Source organism: Anopheles arabiensis, chromosome 2 (assembly GCF_016920715.1).
Source record: "Anopheles arabiensis isolate DONGOLA chromosome 2, AaraD3, whole genome shotgun sequence".
NCBI lineage: Eukaryota > Metazoa > Arthropoda > Insecta > Diptera > Culicidae > Anopheles > Anopheles arabiensis.
The window spans coordinates 88635319-88657415 of record NC_053517.1 but is presented as its reverse complement, the minus strand read 5'-3'; the positions used below and the strand labels follow the sequence as shown (position 1 = coordinate 88657415).

The 22097-nt window shown below is 44.5% G+C and overlaps 4 protein-coding genes across 6 annotated transcripts; 1 reads left to right on the top strand and 3 right to left on the bottom strand.

Annotated features, from left to right (window-relative positions):
* Positions 1–624: 624 nt before the first annotated feature.
* LOC120897781 (acetylcholinesterase-like) lies at positions 625–2737 on the top strand. The gene is made up of 4 exons (XM_040302868.1): positions 625–833; positions 903–1270; positions 1342–2325; positions 2397–2737. The coding sequence occupies exons 1-4, from the start codon at positions 762–764 to the stop codon at positions 2707–2709; spliced, it is 1737 nt and encodes a 578-aa protein (XP_040158802.1). The 5' UTR covers positions 625–761; the 3' UTR covers positions 2710–2737.
* LOC120897784 (ester hydrolase C11orf54 homolog) lies at positions 2700–4752 on the bottom strand. The gene is made up of 3 exons (XM_040302875.1): positions 4171–4752; positions 4003–4101; positions 2700–3937 (listed from the first exon to the last, which is right to left on the bottom strand). The coding sequence occupies exons 1-3, from the start codon at positions 4247–4249 to the stop codon at positions 3150–3152; spliced, it is 966 nt and encodes a 321-aa protein (XP_040158809.1). The 5' UTR covers positions 4250–4752; the 3' UTR covers positions 2700–3149.
* A 1491-nt stretch (positions 4753–6243) lies between these two features.
* On the bottom strand, positions 6244–10737 carry LOC120897780 (dentin sialophosphoprotein). The gene is made up of 5 exons (XM_040302867.1): positions 10032–10737; positions 9713–9946; positions 8013–9645; positions 7799–7938; positions 6244–7727 (listed from the first exon to the last, which is right to left on the bottom strand). The coding sequence occupies exons 1-5, from the start codon at positions 10267–10269 to the stop codon at positions 7552–7554; spliced, it is 2421 nt and encodes an 806-aa protein (XP_040158801.1). The 5' UTR covers positions 10270–10737; the 3' UTR covers positions 6244–7551.
* Positions 10738–13893: 3156 nt separating this feature from the next.
* Positions 13894–22097, bottom strand: LOC120896172 (DE-cadherin-like). Of its 3 annotated transcripts, none has more exons than XR_005738404.1 (3): positions 22024–22097; positions 15346–19866; positions 13894–15240 (listed from the first exon to the last, which is right to left on the bottom strand). XR_005738404.1 is itself a non-coding variant. In XM_040300117.1 (3 exons), exons 2-3 carry the CDS (start codon positions 19821–19823, stop codon positions 16392–16394), a joined length of 3366 nt encoding a protein of 1121 aa, XP_040156051.1. In that variant the 5' UTR covers positions 19824–19866; positions 22024–22097; the 3' UTR covers positions 13894–16391. The 3 variants fall into 3 exon arrangements, 2 of the variants coding, with proteins under 2 accessions (XP_040156051.1, XP_040156050.1); XM_040300117.1 differs by having other exon boundaries at positions 13894–19513; positions 19580–19866; XM_040300116.1 differs by having other exon boundaries at positions 13894–19866.

Here is a 22097-nt window from a genome sequence, read left to right as displayed (position 1 = left end):
GCACCAGGCACGATGTAAACAAACCTGCGAACTGTCAAACTGATAACGAATGTCAAAGTCATCGAGCAAAGCAGGGGCAGTGGGATTTTTGAATATTCCAATTGGAATTTCAATGGTGCATTTTATTCGTTTTGGCGGTTGGTTTAAACTTTGAATTCTTGAGTCGGTTTGCTGTAATATTCGTTTATTTCCTAAAAATAATATATATAATAAAATTGATTTCAAATGTAAGTGTTAACAAATGCGATAGAGTAATCATAAGTTATTTATAGAGTTATCCTAAATTGAAAAAAATACGATTCAAGCCTATGTAAGCCTAGCCACGTGGTTCCGCACGTGTCTCCCGAAGACCTAGATAATATGTGCAATGGCGGCCGTGCAAGGAGAAGAAGCACGACCAAATTGCTAGTTTTAGTGTTGGACCAAGATCAGAAACACTAGGAACCTACAAAGGTGTTAAAATATACTTCGAATCAACCAAAAAGATAACTTAAACCTGATTTACATGTTTCCAATGTTTGCAATCTGCAGCACGAATGAACTGCAATCAATGGATCGTGCAATCACACACACACGCACGAATGATGAATAAATGCACCAATGCATGATTTTGTTCACGCATCGAACTTAGAAGGATACCGCGTGCAGACATCTTCCATGGTCGATCATGCAAGGTAAAATAAAGCCAGAATTGATACAAAACCAACCAAAGCAGGCTGGTTTAACATGTGCTCATACTCACCCCGTGCGGTACCGTTGCTATGTGGTCCATTCTGAAGCTATCCTCCAGTCTACCACTTGTTGGCAGTGTTCTACCCTGTTTGAGGAGACGCGTGAGTATCCCACACGATACTAAAACCTTATTCTAAATCTGTTATTAATCTTTATCCTTTTACTTACAGCTAAGCAGCATAAACCGTTTGAATGTTGACCTGCACTGTGGAACCGTGTGTGGGATTGTTGAGAAGCTGCCGGATGGGAATGATTTCTACGCGTTCCGTGGAATACCGTACGCCGAGTCCCCGGTCGGTGAGAATCGCTTCCAGCCTCCAGTTCCGGTGACGAAGTTCGTAACGCCCGTGCTGGACTGCAGCACGGAACGGGACACCTGTGTGGCGAAAAATCCCTTCAACCAGCAATGGCAAGGCTCGGAAAACTGTCTACATCTGAACGTGTACACGCCGCAGATGAACCGGCCCGATGCACCCCTTCCGGTGATGGTATTTATCCACGGCGGAGCGTTCAAGTATGGCAGTGGAAATAGCGATTGGTAAGAACTTCGCTTCGCGGGGCCCTTTGCATCGCAGTTTACTTTGATTGGGAACGGTTTTTATTTCTCAGTTACTCACCAGAATATTTGCTCGAGCAAAATGTGGTCGTCGTAACGTTCAACTATCGGCTCGGTCCGCTCGGCTTTCTGCATCTGCCGTCGCAGGGCATCGAGGGTAATGCGGCGCTTCACGATCAGCTGCTCGTCCTACGCTGGGTTGCTGACAACATCGCTCACTTCAACGGTGATCCGCACAATGTGACGCTGTTTGGTGAAAGTGCCGGCGCCGTATCGGTCCACCTGCATCTTCTGTCGCCCCTGTCCACACCGTTCTTCCACAAAGCGATCTGCGAGAGCAGCGTGGCGCTAGCAGATTATGCCGTACCGAACGATACGCTTGGGAATTCGCGACGCCTTGCGCAGCTGCTCAATCCTTCCGCCCACAGTGATGCAGAGATGGTGGAAACGTTGCGATCGGCACCAGCACAGCGGTTGGCCGAGCTTTGCGATCAAACGGCAATCGGGGAGGAAAAGCGTGGGTCCATCATAATGCCATTCCGACCGGTGGTGGACCAGTCGGCGAAGGAACCAATCGTTCCGTTGCATCCTATTAAAGCGTTGGGCATTGATGGTCGCATTCCTGCCATACCGCTGCTGCTCGGTTACAACAACCGGGAAGGAGGTTCGTTTCTAACGCACATCCTAAAGCACCCCGAGCTCTACCGAGCAGACCTGGAGCGGATCATTCCGCGCACGATCGGTGTAACGCATGGCACGCCGGAAGCGAAAGAGCTGGCCCGTGCGATCGAAGCGTTCTACTTCGGCCCGGAAGGCCTCTCACATCGCAAGGTAAACGAATGTGCCGATCTGATGTCGGACTTTAGCTTTACGATCCTGATGAGGGTGACGGCGGAGATGCATGCCCGGTACCAGCACCGGTCGCAACTGTTCTTCTATCGGTTCGAGTACGATGGAGAGTTGAACCAGTACAAGAAGTTTCTGCCCTTCCCGATTGCCGGAGCCTACCATGCCGACGAGCTGGGATATCTGTTTCGGTAAGTGTTGTTTTGGATTGTTTGCAAACATGTTCAAGTATTTACCTTCCGGTCACTTTCTGATGCGGTAGTATGCGAATGCGGCCGAAAGAGGTACAGCCACAGTCGGTCGAAGCACGTGTACGCCGGTTCATGTGCCGGATGTGGACCAACTTTGCCCGGTACGGCAATCCGACACCGCCGCACGATGAGTCGCTCCGTTTCGGCTGGACGCCAGTGCCAACGCTCGAACCGGACTCCACTGCACCGTTCCACCTGCCGTACCTGCGCATCAACGGCGAACCGGAGATGGCGCTCGATCCGGACAAGGAAAGGATAGACTTTTGGCGGCAAATTTATGACAAATTCAATGGAGGATTCCATAAACCCGTCGCTAAGCTTTAGAATCGTTTATTCCAGCCCTTATTTATGACTTAACCCCCCGATTTGTTCTGCCTAATTTGCTTATCAGCAATTTGTCAACACTTCAAAACAATTACTCTACCCCGCACGGAACAAAAAATCCAATTTTCGGGCCTGTCAAACAAAGGGTAACCAACCGTAACGCTTCCGCTGGTGCGCACTATCGCTCCGTGCCGTCCGCGGTCAAGTGCGCTCGCGTGCCCCAGTCCGGGCGCTTATCAGTACGAGCCCTCACGTTGCCCTACATTTGTTGCGCGAATGTGTGCGAAAAGTAAACGCAAATCGAACTCTAACGGTGTTAGTGGTGGTAGTGTTGTTGTTTGTGACCGTCTTACTGCTGCCCTCTATCATGGTTTTGTTTATTCTGCTCGCCCCACATGCCGCTTCACTTCCTTCGATGCACTTTAGTCGCTTCCTACTACTTAATCGCGGCCGAACTTGTGCGTGTTGACCGGCTTGTCTACACGCACGATCCGCTCGCCTGCCACAAAGTACCCCTCGTACTCGACCGTCTCGGGCGTCGTGTCGATATGGTAGTGGCCACCATGGCCGTGCGTGGAAAAGCTGTGGAAATGCTGCAGCCGCAGATCCAGCTCGCACTCGTTCGTGACCAGCGTGCCGACGTTCACGAGCGGCGCCGGCATGTCGTAAAAGTTGAGCCACTCGTTCAGCTGCTCCTCCGTGTGGATCGGCTTGGTTGAGAACGGTGACATGACGTGCTGCTTCGCTTTGCCCTCCCGCAGCAGAAAGACACCGCCCAGCCCTACCGCCCGTTCGCCGTACCGATCGTCCAGACAGGTGCGAATGCTCGCAATGAAGTCCTTGTTGCCGGTGCGCTTTGTGCAGCTTACCTTCAGCACGGGCCCAGCGTTTCCCTCCGCAACGAGCAGATTGGCCAGCAGCGCACAGCGCGTCTCGGTGCTGGGGATTTTGCGCACCACAACCTCCCGCTCGGCCGTCACCATTGCCAGGTGGCTTTCACTCACGACCGTGCCCGGGGGGCTGTAGCGCAGGTTGAACATGCCCTCGCAGTTCGAGCTGACCAGCGGGAACGGGCCGGCACCGGCACCGATGACAATGAACGGCTTCTCTTCGCCATGCAGGGCGCGTTTGGTGACGGACACGAGATCGTACAGCTTGGTACGATCGACCACGGGCAGTAGGTACGGTGGTCCACCGATTTCAATCAGCGCGGGCGTTCCGTTTAAACCTAAAAGAGTAGGAAATTGTAGCAAAATGCTGCCCGGGCAGGCTGAGCTGCAAAAGTGAACGTACCAGATCCGGCCAGATGGAAGGGCGCCTTGCTTAAATCCGGACACTCTACCACTTCCACGCTAACCGTTGCGAAACAGGAGCCGAGTCCAGCGGCAAGCACTGAAAGAAAGAAAAAAGTTGCTCGTCAGATTGTTAATGTATTGCTTTGTAGCTCCACTCCACACTTACCATCGCGCAATTCCGTCAGGGACGGTGTGTGCAGCGGCTTCTCTTCGAACAGTAGCTTGGCCGTATCGAGACTCTCCATCGTGCAATGCGAGCGAAATGTCTTTCCGTGTCCGTGCTGTGCAACCGATCGTTGCGGAATGTGACCTCCCACCCAGTGTTGGTTTGGGACCAAGTGGCCTGCCCGCGAGGAAACCGCGGACGCGATCGCGAGCGCGTGTTTATTCACTCGTTCTGCTTCTTATTCCAATTCCCCTCATACACATGCACCAACCGCGAATGACCTGACGACGACATTGCCCGACATGGGGTGGCAAACCCACAACCCCTTCCAACTGCACCGCCTGTATCAGTGTGTGTAAACAATCACAACAATCCTCAGCAAAGTAGCAAAGCGGGTTTTATCTTCCAGTGCCCCTTCCCCTAGGGTGAAAAAGGGCCTTATCGCGTACCGCAAATATTGGAAGTACCGCGATAAACTGACACTGACCACAGTGGACAAGAGATAAATGACTTTACACTTTAGTGGAGTGGTGTTTCAATAAGACCGTGTCTGAGAACGAACCATTCCCTGCCGATCAGATGGTTTTTATGTTTGTGTTGCGCTTTCACCGTACGCAACATAAGCGCAGGTGCGAACGGTGGCGCGAAACGCAATGAAAGGCACAGGCGAGTGTGCCCGTTGCCCGTACACCAATACACAGGCAAGCGATGGAGGGTTTTAAAATGTTTCAATGAGAAGCATTCTCACCTGAGAGGGAGCGGGAGAGTAGAAATGCAACGGATGTGATCGCACACCAGGGGTGCTGTAGCTACGGTGAACTAACACTACAATTAGAATTATAAAAATATTTAAAAACATGTTATAAAGGCAATTTTATTTTGGATTTAGTGCTATTAAACGTGTTTTAATAATTTTTGTTTTTTTTTATGATTATTCGGATCATTCCAAGAACATTGCGCAAAATACAAAGTGGAAAGAGAAAGGTAAACAGCAATAGAGAAAGAAGACAAAATTTACCTTAGCTACGATTACAAACACGAGAGAGCGCAATCTAGAGCGTAAGGTATGAGAGAGTTAGTGAAAATAATGCTCTCAAAATGCGGCTAAGTGACGAGCATTACATTTTCATAGCCAAAAGTAAGTGACTTCAATACAAAAACGAGTAAAAAACGAGTAATAATAATAAAAATTATTTAAAAAAAAATAGATACATTTATACGAGTAGCAGGTTCTGTAAAAGGATAAGCACAAAATTAGAATCCGATGACGATAATCTGATCAGTTTTTTTTTTTTAATTAAATTAGGAATGGGAAAAAATGAAGTTTTCGTCGGGATCGATTCCGGCTGGCTCCAAAGTTCTCTGGAACCGATTCCGGATAGTAGGTCCGTAATCAGTTTCCGGAATCGGCTCGGGAACTAGCTCTGGAAGCTCGGTTCCGGAATAGGAATTTGCTCTGAAATCAGAATCGGCTTCGAAACCGGAGTTGGTTTTGGCATCTCCATAAGAATAAGCGCTTGGGTCCAATGATGCTACTTAGCCGCATAGAATCAAAATTTACTTGTAGACGATCCATTCAAATGGACATTCCCGAACTGATTTCACTTCTGATATTTCTTCTTTCGATTCAAGAACTGATTCTCATCCTTCTCATCATATTTCATTTCTGGAGACAATCCTGATTCCGTTACCGGAGCAAATTACAATACCCAGATCGATTCAGATTTCGCAGCCGATTCTGATTCCAGATGCGACTCCGGAATCGGATACGGATTCAACTCCGAAATCGGATACGAAATTGGAATCGATTCCAGCATCGGAATCGGCTCCGGAATTGAATTCAAACACGAAATCGGAATCGAGTAGGTCCGATTCCGGGCTCCCACCAATACATTAAATCATAAAGAGGTGTATTGATTACGGTAAATTGGAATCCAAAAAAAAAGATTAAACGATCGAACATCACTAAAATGCCGTATTGTGTTGGAAACTACTTCTACAAAGTGGCATACATTACTGGTAGTCTTCGGATCAGTTCTAGCGTACCAATTATTCTGACCATTTTTTATGCCATTTTAGCAGTTTATTGTTACGGTACTTTCATGCTTAGATGCAATTGGAATTCATTAACCCTTTTTGTTTTGTTTTTTTTGTGTTTTTGTTTTTCGCGTTGCGCTCGCTTACGTTACGTTGTCAACAATTGAAAGTCTAATGGAAAGAATGGGAAATCGAACGATTAATAGTAGTAATTAGATTGATTGCGTTGTTTTTTTTTCTTTTTCATCACGCGTGTTGTCCTTTAACAAATGTGGCGCAGTGCCCAGTGCGGGCAACTGCTGCGGGGAGAGAGGTTTGATAGGTTGGTGGTTGTATAGGAACAGCATCAGGTGGCACGCACCCCGCGCTCACACTAGGGAGTAGGGGAGGAAGTAAAAGGTTTGTCTTTTACGCGCAACGGAACATAATTACACCCGTGACGGCACACGTGAACGGTTCCACACTTTACATCACCGAACGCGTGTGCCCAGAGCACGTGCACATTTTCCTTCCTGTTTTTTTAATGCTTTGTTAGGAATGGCCATTTCGAGACATTAATTACACATTCAACACATTCGATCCGGTCCCGTACCCAATCGCGCTACACCGAAAACACCGGACTAGCAGTGTATATCGCAGACTCTTGTTTCTTTTGCTACAATTTTGTGTCCTTTTGTGTCCCCCCATACCGAGCATCTCGGTACTCTGAAGGGTGTTCCCTATACATACTGTTGCTGCTGCTGCTGCAGTCCTTTACCCTCTACTACGACCGATTTTGACTGATTAAGCAAGGATTACTTGTGGGACAGGCCGATCAGTTCGGTTGCAGTACTACTGCGCTTTGCTGGCGCATTTTATCCTAGATTAACTAGATCACATTATTTTTCGTTTTTTCGCTCAGAGTATGAGTGTGTGTGTGTGTCTATGATGTTGCGGGGATTTTTTGTTCTATAGTGTCTTAATGTTTACTATTATTTGTCAAATTGCGTGTACACACACCTTCGCCAGGTTTTGCCTTCAACGGCACCAGGGCGTAACCAAGACAGCGATAAACAAATACTCATATCATAGATGTGTATGTTGTACAACTACCATAAAATACCTCTTTCAATCAGGACAAGAAAGGAAGAAGGGAAAGCGTTGTTTAAAACATAATAAATAGCTAACCAAAAACAAAATAATAAACACACTTTGGTGTAGGTGTACGAGAAGCTGTAAGAGAAATTAAAACTCGAAAGTTAAATCAGCTGCCCCATTGGAACCATTTGGCCTAACCAAATACCCTGAGACGATTTTCGGGACGAGGTGTCTCTGTGTGTGTGTGTGAGTGTGGCAAACCCGCATTTAGGCTCGGAAGAATCGCACCACCCGCACTATATACTGGCGGCAAATGGGACACTCGCTCAGCACCTTGCCGCACGCGGTACAGGTCGTCATGTGGCCGCACTCCAGTATCACACACTCGATGGGTGCATCCATGCAAATTTTGCACAAATCGTCCGATGGAAGTTTTTCGATTGCTGCAATAGTAGGAAAGGGGTTGTATAGAGTACCGAGCAAAGGCACCGCCAAAGTCAGCCATCGGACTTACATGGGATTGATTTATAATCACGCCACAACCGTAGCACCCGTTCCTTTAGTTCGGCCTTCTCGCAGCATCCCTTAAAGTCGACCCGGTTTACCATTAGGATGCCCTTGAGCTGCTTCACCGACAGCACGTCCAGATCCGCACTGAAATTGTGGCAAAAGGAACATGATTTTCGTTACTAATCAGTTCAAATGTTTATTGTCCGTTATCAGCTTACCTTTCCTTAATGTCGCTCAGCTTGATCTGCTTCATGTTGACCAGATCGAGGTTGCCGGACGAGTACAGGTTGGTACAGAGGGGCAAATCTTCCGGTGGTTTCGGGATGCTCTGTCCCGCCTGTATCCCGTGCGCACCAGTTCGCGATCCGGACGCCGCCCCTTCGCCGGCCGCCTCGTCGCCCATGCTAACGCTAGCCTCCTCGGTGATGGACTCGGAATCGGTCAGATCGAACGAGCCCTTGCTCCGCCGCTCAAGATAGTTCAGGAACGCTTCCAGCTTGCGGCGCTTTTCCACCTCCGAAACGGTGGCCGCATCGAGCTGCTTGCGGAACTTTTTCAACTTTCTGCGGATGCCGTTGCGCCGCTTGCCGCAGCGGAAACACATACCGTGCGTCGTGCCAGTGTGGTTGGCCGGGTGACTAGAGGTTGGAATTGCATCGCTGCTGACCGTGGCGGCACGCAGAGCCGCCGTCTGCCGATCGTTGGTCGGTTCCGGACGCGACGGCACGCGACACTCCGCCAGTAGGTAGCTGTCCGAGCGACAGCGCGTTATGGCCGGCCCGACCGTTGAGCCGGCGGAAGGACTGTGGCCGAGGACGGGCACCGAGGGCAGCGGGTTTGGTTTAGTTTCCACCGAATGGCTGATACTGTCGCTGCTCTCCTCGTCCGCTTCGTTGGTCGTAACCGTGGTGGTTTCGTTCGTTGCATCGGTCATCGGCAGATCGCTGTGGGTGGCCGCTTCCAGTGTACCGCCCGCACCATCACCACCGCCACCTTCCCCAGCGTCACCATCAGCACCAGCACAGTTCGCTTCTGAGGTATTGATGATTTGCCACTGGTCGGTGTCGTCGGTAGACGCTACCGTCGTGCCCAGTGCATCAGTCTCGGTCGTGGCCGCTAGCGTGGCATCCTGCGCAATCGCATGGTCCGCATTGCTGCTGCTACCCTCCCCGTCGGCCAGCAGATCGTCGAACGACGACGAGGGCGTTTGGCTGCGCGTGACCACCTTCGGGGGCGTACCGGCCGACGTGTCTGCGCTTGGTCCAGCCTGCACGGGCGACAGCAGATTGGAATGGGAATGGTTTCGGCGGGCCTGCTTCGACCGCTGCGGCACATCTGGTTCGCTCTCTCCACCTGCCTCCTGCTGCTTCGTCACTGCACCGTCCCTTTCCTCGTCCTCGTCGTCGGTGCAGCACTCGCACCCGTTTTCGCCCGGTTCCAGCGCCAGTATGCTCTCGATGCGATCGTCCAGCGTGGCCAGCGTTTGCCCCTGCACGGCTGACGGTTGCTGTTCGGCAAGCAGCGGCGCGGACGCTTCCCGGCTGGGCGTTGAAAACGAAGACGAAGCGGCACTGGTATCGGCCCCACCGGTGGTTCCACTGCTGGCGCTGCTAAAGTGTGCCGACCGTTCCATCGAACCCGAATCGTACTGCTCGGGTTCCGCCCTTCGGTGGCCGTTCTCGTTGGAGGGAGAGGGATGGGTATGGTAGCCGGTGCCGCCGTTCGACGGCCGCTCACTAGGATCGACGGAATGGTACACATTGTTGCTGCCGAACCGTGGCTGGGTAAAGATGTGCCGCTGCTCTTCCTGCGTTGCGAACCCGCTGCTTGCCCGGCCCGCTTCCGGAGCGTCTGCGAAACGACAGAAACAACCCGTCGGTGTCATATTGCAGTGCTAGCATACGCCTGACGCACTTACCTCCGTTGATTTTCTCCGAAAAGGTAGAGAACAAATTCTGGCAGGTGTTTTTGATCTGATCGAACGTGTTGGTACAGTTTTTGGTGCCATTCCGATAGAAGCTGCCGTACCGGGATGAGCCACCGGATGCCGACTCCGTGTTGGACGAGGTGGCACTGAAGCTGCCGGGCGTGCGGGGCGAGCTGCCGCCAGAGTTTACATGAGCAATCACCAGATTTATCAGGTCGTCTTTTTCTGAAACAAAGAAATCAAATAAATGCGTCATTGAATGCAATATCAGAGGTACGCAGTTGCTGCAGCCCGTGCCCTGCCTGCTTACCGACGCAACCGGACGTGGAAATGTGCTTCGACTGCAGGTAAAAGATAAGATCCTTCACTTTTAGCTGGGCCAGATCGATGCGCGATAGAGGCCGCTTGGTGAAGATGGTACAGTTCGGGCAGAGGAACCGCTCCTGCCGCTTCGACAGGCAGTTCCGGCAGAACAGTCGGTGACACTCATAGCAGGACTTTTTGCGCGTTATGATGCCGAACTTCACATTGCACTTTTCGCAGGGCATCGCGTGTTCGGGTGCGCGGCACCGTCGTTGCCAGCGGTCGCGGTGCTTTTCCTTCGCTCGATCGGCAGCAAACGACGGCTAGTGCGACGACGGAAGGAAACGGAAACGAACGCCACCATTGACGCACGGGCAAGCTGGAGAGATTGCGACTACTTCCCTCGAGCCCTGCTGCCACACACTTGCTGGCACCACGGGCACAGAGAGTGTGTGTGTGTGTGTGCGCCGTGTGGAGAATGATTTGCGGGACGGGATGGTTCTGGGCGTAGTGTTTACGAGGGGAATGCAGCCTTTCCCTTCTCGACGGAACAAGCGATTGTGGCACGGGCACTACTGAGGTGGTAGTGTGATGAGGCAAACATCGCTAAATATTTCACAATGCCATACGCAGGGGGCAGAGCTATTCGCTGACCAATCTTTATTTTTTTCGCTAACTTTTGTTTTGTTGACAGTTCCTCAGATAAGGCAAGTTTGTGTTTGTGTTGGATTGCGTTTGACCATTGGACCAGTGTGGCCAGATTATTTTGGCGGTTTTCGGTAGGCGCATCAAAATTTTATCGGTAGTTTTCGGTAGGTTAAAACTCGAAACTTTCATCTCACGAGAACATGCATGTTTAGGATATTTATTAGTTCAGCGGTTACACAAATGACGATTTTGACGAAGTGCCACAAATCCACTAAACGACCACTAAACGCCTACTAAACGACTCAAGCTCTCTACCTAAACGGAATATAGAAAGACTTCGTTGAGCAGACGGCAAACGACTCATGCATTCTAAAAATAGCGAAAAAGCTGGTGGCGCTCTCTGTTGGTGGGATACCCCAACCAGTTGAGCTTCATCGCTTGGAGGAGAGCTTTCTCATTTCCTCTGTACTGTTGTATGGTTTCGCATTGAAGTTATGCATCGCTAGAACTAGAATGGCGATACAATTGTTTAAATACTAAACTCCAACGGAAACCACCAGCACTGAAGCAAGTGAGATTTGAGTAATGGTCGTTGGTGTTGATACCCACGTATCTGACCACACGACCATTCATATAGATTTTTGCTCAGAAAGTTAGAAGACTATATAGGTCATGATAAGATGAAACTTGTCGAAACACATTTCAAGAAAAGGATAGCAATATAATGATGAGTTGTAATACGCCATCTATTGATGAAACCAATGAAGCTGTGGAGCTTTCATTTTTTTTTCTATGGATATTCAATTTTCCAGTCTTTTAAGCTTCATCTGTGGCGCTTGGGATATGAAAAATCGGTAGGAATACAGATAAATCGGTATTTCTGGTCACTCTGCATTGGACACATGTCGCACCGCGCAGGACAACGGAATTTGACATTTGAAGAGAAATATTCGTCGAATGCGGAACAAATTGAACTGGCTCGACAAGTTTGCGCTCTTTATTACGGAGTTAACCACGAAAGCATCTTTTATTACGTGAATAAATGGTTTTATTGTATGCGGGACAATATTAGCGTTTAAATTGCATCATGTAAGTATCTAATTTAAACAAACTATTCAGTACGTTCGATACACTTTGTCACTACTAAGCAGCGCTTGTGCAGCTTCTTGACGTTGCTTTTTGAACAAAGACAACTAGTGATGGGTCTGAACTAGTGATGGACGGGTGGATCGGATCTACCGGGTCGCAGCCATCCTTAAGCGACCAGAACTCGCTGCACCAACGGGTCGGAGTCGCTTATGTTTTGAACTCGTAGCACCCGCGGGTCAGATTGGATTCCGACTCCAATTTAGCGCACTCGCTACACCCACGGGTTGGAATCGATTCTGGGTCTATTCTATCTCTATCTATTGAAGTTAAAAATCTTCACAACATACATGATTTGCAATAATGATATGTTTTTGCATTTATTTAATATTCATTGTAAGCTCTTGTTACTTTGTTACTTTGCAATTGAAATAAAATGTCTACCGCTAAGGCGTGTTTGAGCGATGCATCATCCAACTTTGGCGGTGTGTTCGAGCAGAGAGAGAAAGAAAGAGAAACAGAGAGAGAAAGAGAGAGAGAGAGAGAGAGAGAGAGAGAGAGAGAGAGATCATCCTTACAGGGTTTCTCAAGACCGCGGGATCCTTCCCAAACCTTTGAAACTACTCTTTTAAAATCTTTAAACTTACTTTAGTTGTTAAACAATCATTTCATTGAATTGACTTACAGTAGAACGTCGATTATCCGGGGGCGGATTAACCGGCGGGCGGCTTAACCGTGCGCATAAATGTGACAGCTGTTCAAATGTACGGCTAACATTTGCAGCGATAGTCAAGTGGGCAACCAGTTTTTTGTGCAGCTCTGTAGTGTCTAGTGGTGTATTCGAAATTTATTTTTGTTCATGAACATTTGTTAAACCTGTAGTTATAAATTAAAATAATATTCTACTAACGATCTTTCGATGGATTCAAGGTGAATTTATCATAAAACTAGTGGATTATTTAATTTTTATATGAATTTGACATTTCTTGGACCATTATCCGTGCAAATCGATTAACCGGCAAACGCCCGGTCCCGAGCTGCCCGGATAATCGACGTTCCACTGTATTTGATAAAAACACGAAAATAATAATGGACGTTTCTAGAACACTGTTGTACACAAGGGTTGTACGTTCACATTTAGTCGACTTGTCTCCCTTTCTCTCTCTCTCTCCCTCTCTCTCTCTCTCTCTCTCTTTCTCTCTCTCTCTCTATCTCTCTCTCTATCTCTATCTCTCCCTCTCTCACTTTCACTTTCTCTCACTCATCTCTTCGGATCTGCCGATTTCGTTGCATAATGTTTCTTGGTGAATAGGTTGTGCGTAGGGATCTCGGCACTTCTGGAGGATCTGCCGAACAGTAAACATTTGTTTCGGTGGTGTACTTGCCTCCAACAAACCCTGCTTGGTAGCAACGCAATCTTTAGCAATGAGCGCATGTCTGCAGAACAGGATCTGGGCCAGGATGTTATAGGTAGCTGTAAACACAGTTTGAGTGCGAGAGCGAACAGCCACAAGGCGAAAGTTTTAGTTTTAACTATATTTTAGATTCTTTAATTGTTTTGCAACCGTAGTGTCGGTAATTTAGCTCAGTCATCCAGTGATGCCACGTTTATTTGTTTTTTTTTGTTGCATAGCTCCTTGATAATTGCAATTAGTTCTGTATTTTTTCTCATATTTTGATCGTTGCTTTTCATAAAAAATCCTGGCTTTATCTACTTTTTTGAGCTCTATGGATATGTTAACCGTCAGATTTTAAATATTGTTCTTTTTTGTTTTTTTTTTTAATTATTACATTGCAGGGTATAATTTTTGCAACCTTGTTTATGTTTTGATGTATTTTTTAAAAAGTCAGTTACGCTAACAAAGTTTCATTTTAGGTCGCTAATTAATGATGAGTCATCCATAGATTCGAGAGAGTCGGAGCTATCGTTAGATGTTTTGTGTGTATCATTGTTATTTTTAGTAATGAAAAATTAGTTTATATAATAAACAAGAACTTGACTAAAGAATCCGAGCAAAAAATTTCCTATTATATCTTGTTTAGGCATTTATTCAAACTTCACAATACGCGCGCGTGTCTCGAATCTATGAAGACTCTCACTGTTAATTTTATCTTGTTTCAAAGCTAACATTAATTTTCACAATATTAAGTTGTTTGTAAGGCAGAGGGGGTTAAAGCAAAGCCTGTAGAAGCTGCACAAGATTATTCTGGCTCATTTTCGTCGTACAGAATAATCTATAAAGTACCTCAACCAGTTTTTAGTATCAAATCGCATGTTATTTTAAAAATATTGAGAGTGCATAGATGATCATTGTAGAAATACATTGTCAACTATTTTCTTATTCAGACGTCCAACGTGCATACACATGTTCATTGTGTTCATGTGCTGTTTAATCAACACTTTTGATTACTTCTTTTCCATAGGAAAAAAAATTATTGTAAAAGACTATGAAATATTCATAATAATTCTGTACAATTGCATTACATTGCACTTTTGTGCATGCAATGCTGTTTCAAACTATTCAACATTAAGCTAAAATCTTCATTATATTATGAATCAAATCAAATTATGATCAAATATAGTACCTTATCAAAAGTAGGGTTTTGCCAAGTGATAAAAAACCTTAATCATTAATTTCTATCTTTAGAATGTATGTATATCTGTTAAATGCAAGTCTTAGGGGTCATACGTTCTGTAACGCTCGCCCTCCGTAGAATCATACAATCGAAGTTCAATTGGAGAGTAACCTTCCTGTATTACAGGGTTTACAAGTCAGATTATGGATTTTCAAAATTATTTTCTTAAAAAGTGCTCGGTGCGTTTTCCATAAAATAATATTATTTTTGAAATATATTGTTTAGTATCACGATCAAATGCATAAACAATCTTATCAACCATAGTCCGTGTTTAAATATAACAAAAACGAATCCAGACCATTTGATAAATCATATAGAACCTTTTAAAATATCTAAGGTATGGCGAAAAAATCAACGGTTAACAGCCAGAGTGAATTTATAGCTTGTGAAAATGCACTGGCAGTGAAAATGGAAAATTCTTCTTCTATTTGGCGTAACGTCCTACGCGGACATCCCGGCCTATACAGGCTTTCGAGACTTAATTCATTACCACGCTACCGGATAGTTAATACTTGCTACGGGGGGACGGTCCTTTCTAGGCTTGAACCCATGTACCACGGGACCGCCCCCCCTTTATTTATGACTTGCAAAACCCTGAGAAAAAAAATAAAGTTTTGAATTACTTTCTTCTTCTTCTTCTTCTTTTTCGCATAACTTCCTACACGCACATGCCTGCCTGTAAACGGCTTTCGAGACTTATTCGGGTTCCACGCAGCCAGATAGTCAGTCCTTGCTAGGGGGCGATTGTCCATTCAAGGCTTGAAGCAGTAACGTGCATGCTTTTGAGTCACTCGAGTTGAACTTTACCACGGTTTCGCCCAAAACACCAAGAATGATAAAAAATACTAAATGGCGGGGGGAGGTTAGTTCATCGTCATAAATAAATAAATTTTGTTTTTAAACGTTCCTTCAATTAGCTCCTTTCTCCTTAGAAAAGTTTCAAAAGTTACCCTTATTTATGTTTCTTCATTCGTACATGACCCCTTAATACCATGCATCTTTTGGACATCAATCTCGTTTGGGTGACTGATTTACGACTGATTTGACTTGAGTCACAGCTCGGAGGCTTGAGCTTATGGACGGAGGCATGTATCCACCAATTACAGCAGTAATTCAAGTAGAAGATCCTGAAAAAATAGTAATAAATAATATTTGTAGTAAAATTGATTGCTACTAGTATATGCCTTGATGGTAATCGCCATGGGGTTGTTTGCTGAAAAATATAAGAAAAATGTTAAATTAATTTTATTTCAGCAACGTGCATAAACATGACATGATCATGATGACCCAAGAAGAAATCCAATGATTAGTTGTTATGATTTTACTCCAGCGTTTTATCTGACAGTGTGCACTTGTATGTCGCGTAGCGTCCTTGGTGGATGCGTGATAGAATAACAATGTTGTTATTATCATTGGACGTTTAAGATAATCGTTATGAAATGAAGAAATGGAGTGGGTTTCTTACGAGTAACGTGGGGTTTCAACTAGTAATTAGACACGACAAGCAGTTACCGAATAAGATCTCTTTTAAAGGTTGTACTGTTACTGTTGGATTGTATTATGCTTATAGAATTCAATATTTTGTTAATTCATTTATGTTACGAAGTATTAATGAGGTAGCACCAGAATGCGAGATTGCTAAACTAGCCTGAGAGAGATTATCGGTTGAGAAATGTAAGAACTTCAAAAAAATGGGAAGGTGTATGGAAAAGAGCATTGGACCGAGATCTGTATACTCTTAACCTACCAACCCTTTATTTTTGATTTACAGTTCTGCATATAAAAAGTTAAAAGTATTATTGTTACAAGATAATTATCTTAAAATTAGTATGAACTAGCTAAAATGATTATCCTTTGATGATCTAATATTTTGTTCAACATATTTTCTGTCTCTCTGTCCTATGATGTCGAACGGTCACTGTTATACTATAAAATTAAAAGATATTGCTACTCTAACCACGAGATTATGCAACCACTAAAAAATATCAAAATTGATTTAACGAGTTGACACACCACTCAACAATCCGACACTTCTTTCATCGACTTCGGTAAAAAATGATAATTGTTCAGGTGCAGGATGCAATTCTACCATCATGTTCATTGATTCTGTTTGCAGTTTTCTGATTAATATCTTAATCCATGTTTTTAAGTAGTCCTTTAATCGTATAGCGATTAGTATCGACATCACCATTATCGCTAAACTTAAAATTACAATCCATACCAAAAACGTTTGTTCTCCTATTGCTGTGAATCCTTGGGAATTGAATAAAACATTATGTTTGTGACTCGTTTGGGTAAAGTCTATCGTGCGCCCGTTTATTGTAAGATTGCGTAGACAACCATCAAAACTCTTCGTAAATGGTACATATTTCCAGCTGTATAGCGATCCCAGCTTATCGAGACTAATTGATGAAACTCCTAGTTGAAAAGACACATTACCTGAAAGAAACCCACTCCAATCCTTATTTTCATAATGACTCCTACTGCTCACCATCTTATTGTTCACCGTTTTTATCTCAATCCTATATGGCTGTAAAATAACCTGAACTTTAATAATCTCGTGTAAAACTATTTGTTGATGCTCGAAACGGCTCGTCCCAGTACCATAGTCCAATAGTAAGACCAACATACCATCGTTGATTTCCAATGCCAGAAAAGGTGATGCCTTCAAAGATGGGTCATACTTCAGAGGACCCATGTAGAATACCAACCCGTCTTTTTTTCGAGGCAATAATTCAATGCTAATGTGGTTTACGTTACCACTGTTGATCGATGGATAGATTGCATACCCACTTCCATCAAAACAGATGTCCAATTTCTCACACTGGGGACCTTCGAACCCCGTGGGACATTTACATTTATCATTCTGGAAAGTGCCACCATTCAAGCATGCTACCAAAGAAGATTCTATCTGTGGGATGCACTCTGCTTGCACCAAGGTGGTCATTCCCACAAACGAGCTAGTGTTGGTGTGCACTACGATTGGTTTTGCTGTTTTAAGGACCTGGTTCTTGCATGTCTGTGTACATGTATGTCCTTTCTCGAGGCAATCATCGATACCAACCGTCACAATTCGATACCCGACGTCTTTCTCCAATTTGCGTAGATGCAAACTTAACACTGCATTTAAGACCTCTGACGATGTGTAAATAGTATCATCTACTGCAAAGAACACGTCCAAGAATGCACCCCGGGCAAGCTTACGATTGTTGATCGTGAATATGTCCACCTTATCTGGGCTGGTATCCAGAATGCTTGCAATGCTTTGCTGAAGTCGATACATGGGTGTGTTGAGCTCACTCAGTGTCTGAGATATGAATGTCTCAGCCGTTACATTGTAAAAGCAAATCGATCCACTCTGGTTGACTGTTTTCGCCGAGATGTTCTTCACTGTCACCGTCACTCGAGCAGATACGTTGTGCCGTGGAAAATAGGATGATTCTTCAATCACAGTGAACTCTAAATTGTATATACCTTCGGGTGTACCTTTTCTCAACGTGATGATACCGGTATTGATGTTGAGTTTGAAGAGCTTCCTATTCGTCTCGGGCGTCATCTCATCCCAAAGAAACATCTTGTCTGATACATCCCAATCATCTGGATCGCTGACATACACTCGACCTATCTGCGTATCTGCTAGCTTGCCTTCGTAATTGTTGACGAGAATGTGGCTCTGGCCCATTTGCATTTCGTTGTCATTTTTGTCACCAATCACCACCAACAGTTTGCTGACGGCGCTCATCGGTTTGTGACCCGAGTCTCGAATCAGTATTGGTACCAAGTATTGTTTCTGCTGCTCGCGATCAAACTCCAGCAATGAATACAGCTCATCACCTATAGTCTGGAAGCGATTTTTAATCTCGGTTGGGGCGTCGGGATCGACACTGTAGAAGAACGGCGGTCCATTGTGCTCTCCGTCAGCGTCTTCTGCAGTCAGCTTCGTGATCATGGCTGAAGGGCGGTTCTCGATCCACACAACTGGCATTCTATTGGTAAGCTGGGGCGCGTTGTCGTTAATGTCTTCAACGAAGATGTAAACTGTTTCCATCGCCGTTCTTCCCTTACCGTTTTCATCTGTAATGGTAACATTGATTTGTAACACTTCATGGCCATGTGGAGGATCACGATCAAGAGGCTGGAGCAGTTTAAGACATCCTTTGTCGTCGATGCTTAAGAGGTGCTGGTGTTCTGTGGGAAGTGCATATTGTATGTTTTGTGGGAACTCGAAATTCTCGATGTCTGGATCATAGGCCCACAAATTTGCTATACAATCCGAGGGAATAGTATTTTCCTTTATCGTGACGTTTGTTAAGGTCAAAATTTGCGGTGCAAGGTCATTCAGATTTTTTATTTGAATCCGTACGTTGGTTGTGCTTTTAAAAAGTCCGTCATGGGCCTGCACGACTAAATCGTATTCATGAATCGATTCGTAGTCGAGCTTTTTGTTAACTGAAATAAGACCGGTGTCCTCATCGATCTTAAATGCCTTTCCAATGTTATTCTCTATTATGCTGTATTTAATCTTGGGATCTTTGTCCAGATCCGTTGCCTTCACCTTGATAACACTTGTATTGATGTCAGCGTCTTCTGGTATGTTGTTCACCTCGTAGTTTTGTTCATCGAACTGTGGCGGATGATCGTTTTTGTCCAAAACTCTTATGAACAACTGTTTTACCGCACTGTTTGGCTTTCCATTATTGAACAGCACGGACGGTGAGTTATCTTCGGCAACCACAGTTACAGGATAAATATCCTTCGCCTCACGATCGAACTCCACCAAAGACGTAATGTTGCCAGTTTTACTGTCAATGTGGAAATACTGTCGAGCAGTTCCTTCGAGCCGGTATGATACAATGTTGTGGGCCGATGTTCCGTCATTATCATGTGCCTTTACTTGCATCACGAACGTGCCTACTGGCTCGTGCTCCAGTATAACTCCATTAAGGTTTCCTGTGATCTCTGGAATGTTATCGTTCTCGTCCAGGATCTGGATTAGAACCACTGCTTCTGCCTTCAAGCCCTTTACATTCATTGCTCGTACCGTGATTCTATATTCTTGCACTTTTTCATAGTCAAGTTTGCCTCCCAGCTTTATGTATGCGGTGTTATTAACCTGCTCTAAGATAAATGTATTTTGTATGTTAGATGTGGCATCATTATCTAGAGCGAGATCAAATATAATACTTGTTCCATCATTTAAATTCGTGTTTGCCTCAAGTTCGGCTATTGCTGTATTGAATTGGTCGTATGTTTCATTGAGTGCGATGGGGGCTGATGGAATCTTGGTAAACGAGGGAATATAATTCGAATCGACGGTGACACTTGTTGTGTCATTTGCAGCTTCATTTTTGGCTTGAATATTTGCTGCATGCACATTGATGCAGAATGATAAAATCATGAAGATGACAATCAGTCTAAACGGTTCCATTTTTTTGTTGGTTTTGTTTGAATTCCGTTTGCGTTATGCCTTTCTGAAATTAAATAAGATAAGTTCGTAGTCGTTTGTTTAACCTCTATCAATGTTTTGTTGTTATAATTTAATGTAATGGCAATGATCCCTCATTTGAAGAAGCAAACGTGAAAACACAACACCTACATCCTACATACCCTATTCCTCCCCATGAGATCTACCAGTAAATCATAAAACGACACAACAAACACAAACATTGGTAGACCAAATCCAAGACTATACTCGGCCATAGTTTGCCTACCTTTTTCTTATCCTTTGACAAAACAACCGATGTTGGTCTAGGCATGCCTGTGCCACTAATGGAGCTAGCGATCAGTGACTCATTGCCTGCGCCCAAAAGTGAAGTCCAAAACAGCAGAAGTCATAAAAAACATAATAAAGTCTGCTTCCTTGCGTTCAGGCGTTCACCCGACGTTTATCGAGCCGAACCGAATAGTTGTGTTCGTTAAACATTTGTGCGTAACAGGTAGCCGCAGTTGTACTGCGTGCCTGCAGTATGCCGATGTGATACCGAGCGAGACGCATAGACAACGCGTCTAAAGGACATGTTTCTGTGTCCCTTTTGCCTTGTCCTTGCCTTTAGAACCTGATGAGTGAAGCATGCATATCTTTTGGGTACGTTCGTAGTAAAAGCCTATCCCTCTTACGTTAATGGCGAAGATATAATCGTATGCTATCAGCTCTACAATCAAGCATGGGCAGGCCCATGGGCGTCGTGTGTACGCGGGCATTAAGTCCCCACAGCAGGATAACCAATATTACGTAAGGATGAGTACATCCATAATCACACAAAGCAGCAACTGCACTGTATTCAGTAAAACTACGTCACTTCACATTACACATTACTTAACACTGTTTTGACTACTAATTTTAAATATTATTTAACAAAACATTGAATAACTTGCACCTGGCAAATGTATGTGGTAAATGTACAAATGTAAAGAGTGAGTCATAGAGTAGGATAGTGATTCAGCAGTTCTGCAGGTGCTTTTATCATCCTACTTACTCACAGCTGAACTCGAGACGCCTTTGTTTTAATCGTAACCGTTTAATCTTCCTAAAGATTGCGAAACCTTGCGATATTTTGCGTCGCATTATCTCCTTCTTGGAAAATCATATAACGTAAGCACATACAGTAAACTAGTGTTTTTTTTTTTATGTTCAAGCCGACAACAGTATGGTAACAATACATTACTGCTAAGGGAATGGTTTCGAATCGTCTAGAACAGCGACAGGCAAACTCTGCAAACCTAAAGCCAAGATCCAATTTCATAAAACATGTTCGCATAGCTCTACGTGCAGAGCCAATTAGTGAACCGATGAGTTGAAATGTTTGTTAAAATGTTCAAATGAAAAGGTTTGCAAAGATAATTTTAGCATCGTTGTAAATAATGGGAACCTTTCTCTCAATCTAAATATCCAATATGTCTTAACAGCGCCATAAAAAAGTTCATTTATTTATTTATCATTTATTTTCATTAAATAGCATTGAAATACACGTAAACTCTAATGGGTGCAGTCCAGTGATCTGTTTGATACACGCGATGTGTGCTACAACTACGATGCGGGAGGAAACGGATATTTGGACCACTCTACCCGTAGCTAAGATATGCGTATACGGTTGTGTGGTACTAAATTACGTGTTCACAAGATTTTTATGTATTTTTTGTCATATGCTTCGTATTTCTTCCATAGTAAATATTTATAGTGAAGAAAGTTCATTTTCAGTAATCTGATCAAAATTGAATTTAAAAAATTGAATATTAATAGTCCTTTTGGAAGTCGATTTTGGATACTTTAAAAGATAAATTTGATAGTTCTCTAAACAATATTGTTTACCAATATTGCTGTTAAGTGGCAAGCAGTCGTTTTAAAATAATCGTACTTGGCGTTTTGCAGGTCAGTTAACTGTTTCTTGATCAATTTTTTCTCTAGTGATGTAGTGTAGTGCAGTGCCGCTTTTCTCTGTTGAATCTTGACTGTTTTGCAATAGAACAGCTTTATTTATGAAGATCACTCAAGTCTCAATAATGGTGATAACCAATTCGTAATATTTAAAAATCACATTTTAGTCAAAGTCAGCCTTTGCACATTTTCCTATTGTAACACACTGATTTGTAAATCCATATTATATCACTGTTCGCTATTGATAACTTACCGGAAATTGATTATCCGATGCATCTACATTGAATCACTAGTAACACTTTAACACAATGCATTGGGATACTCTGT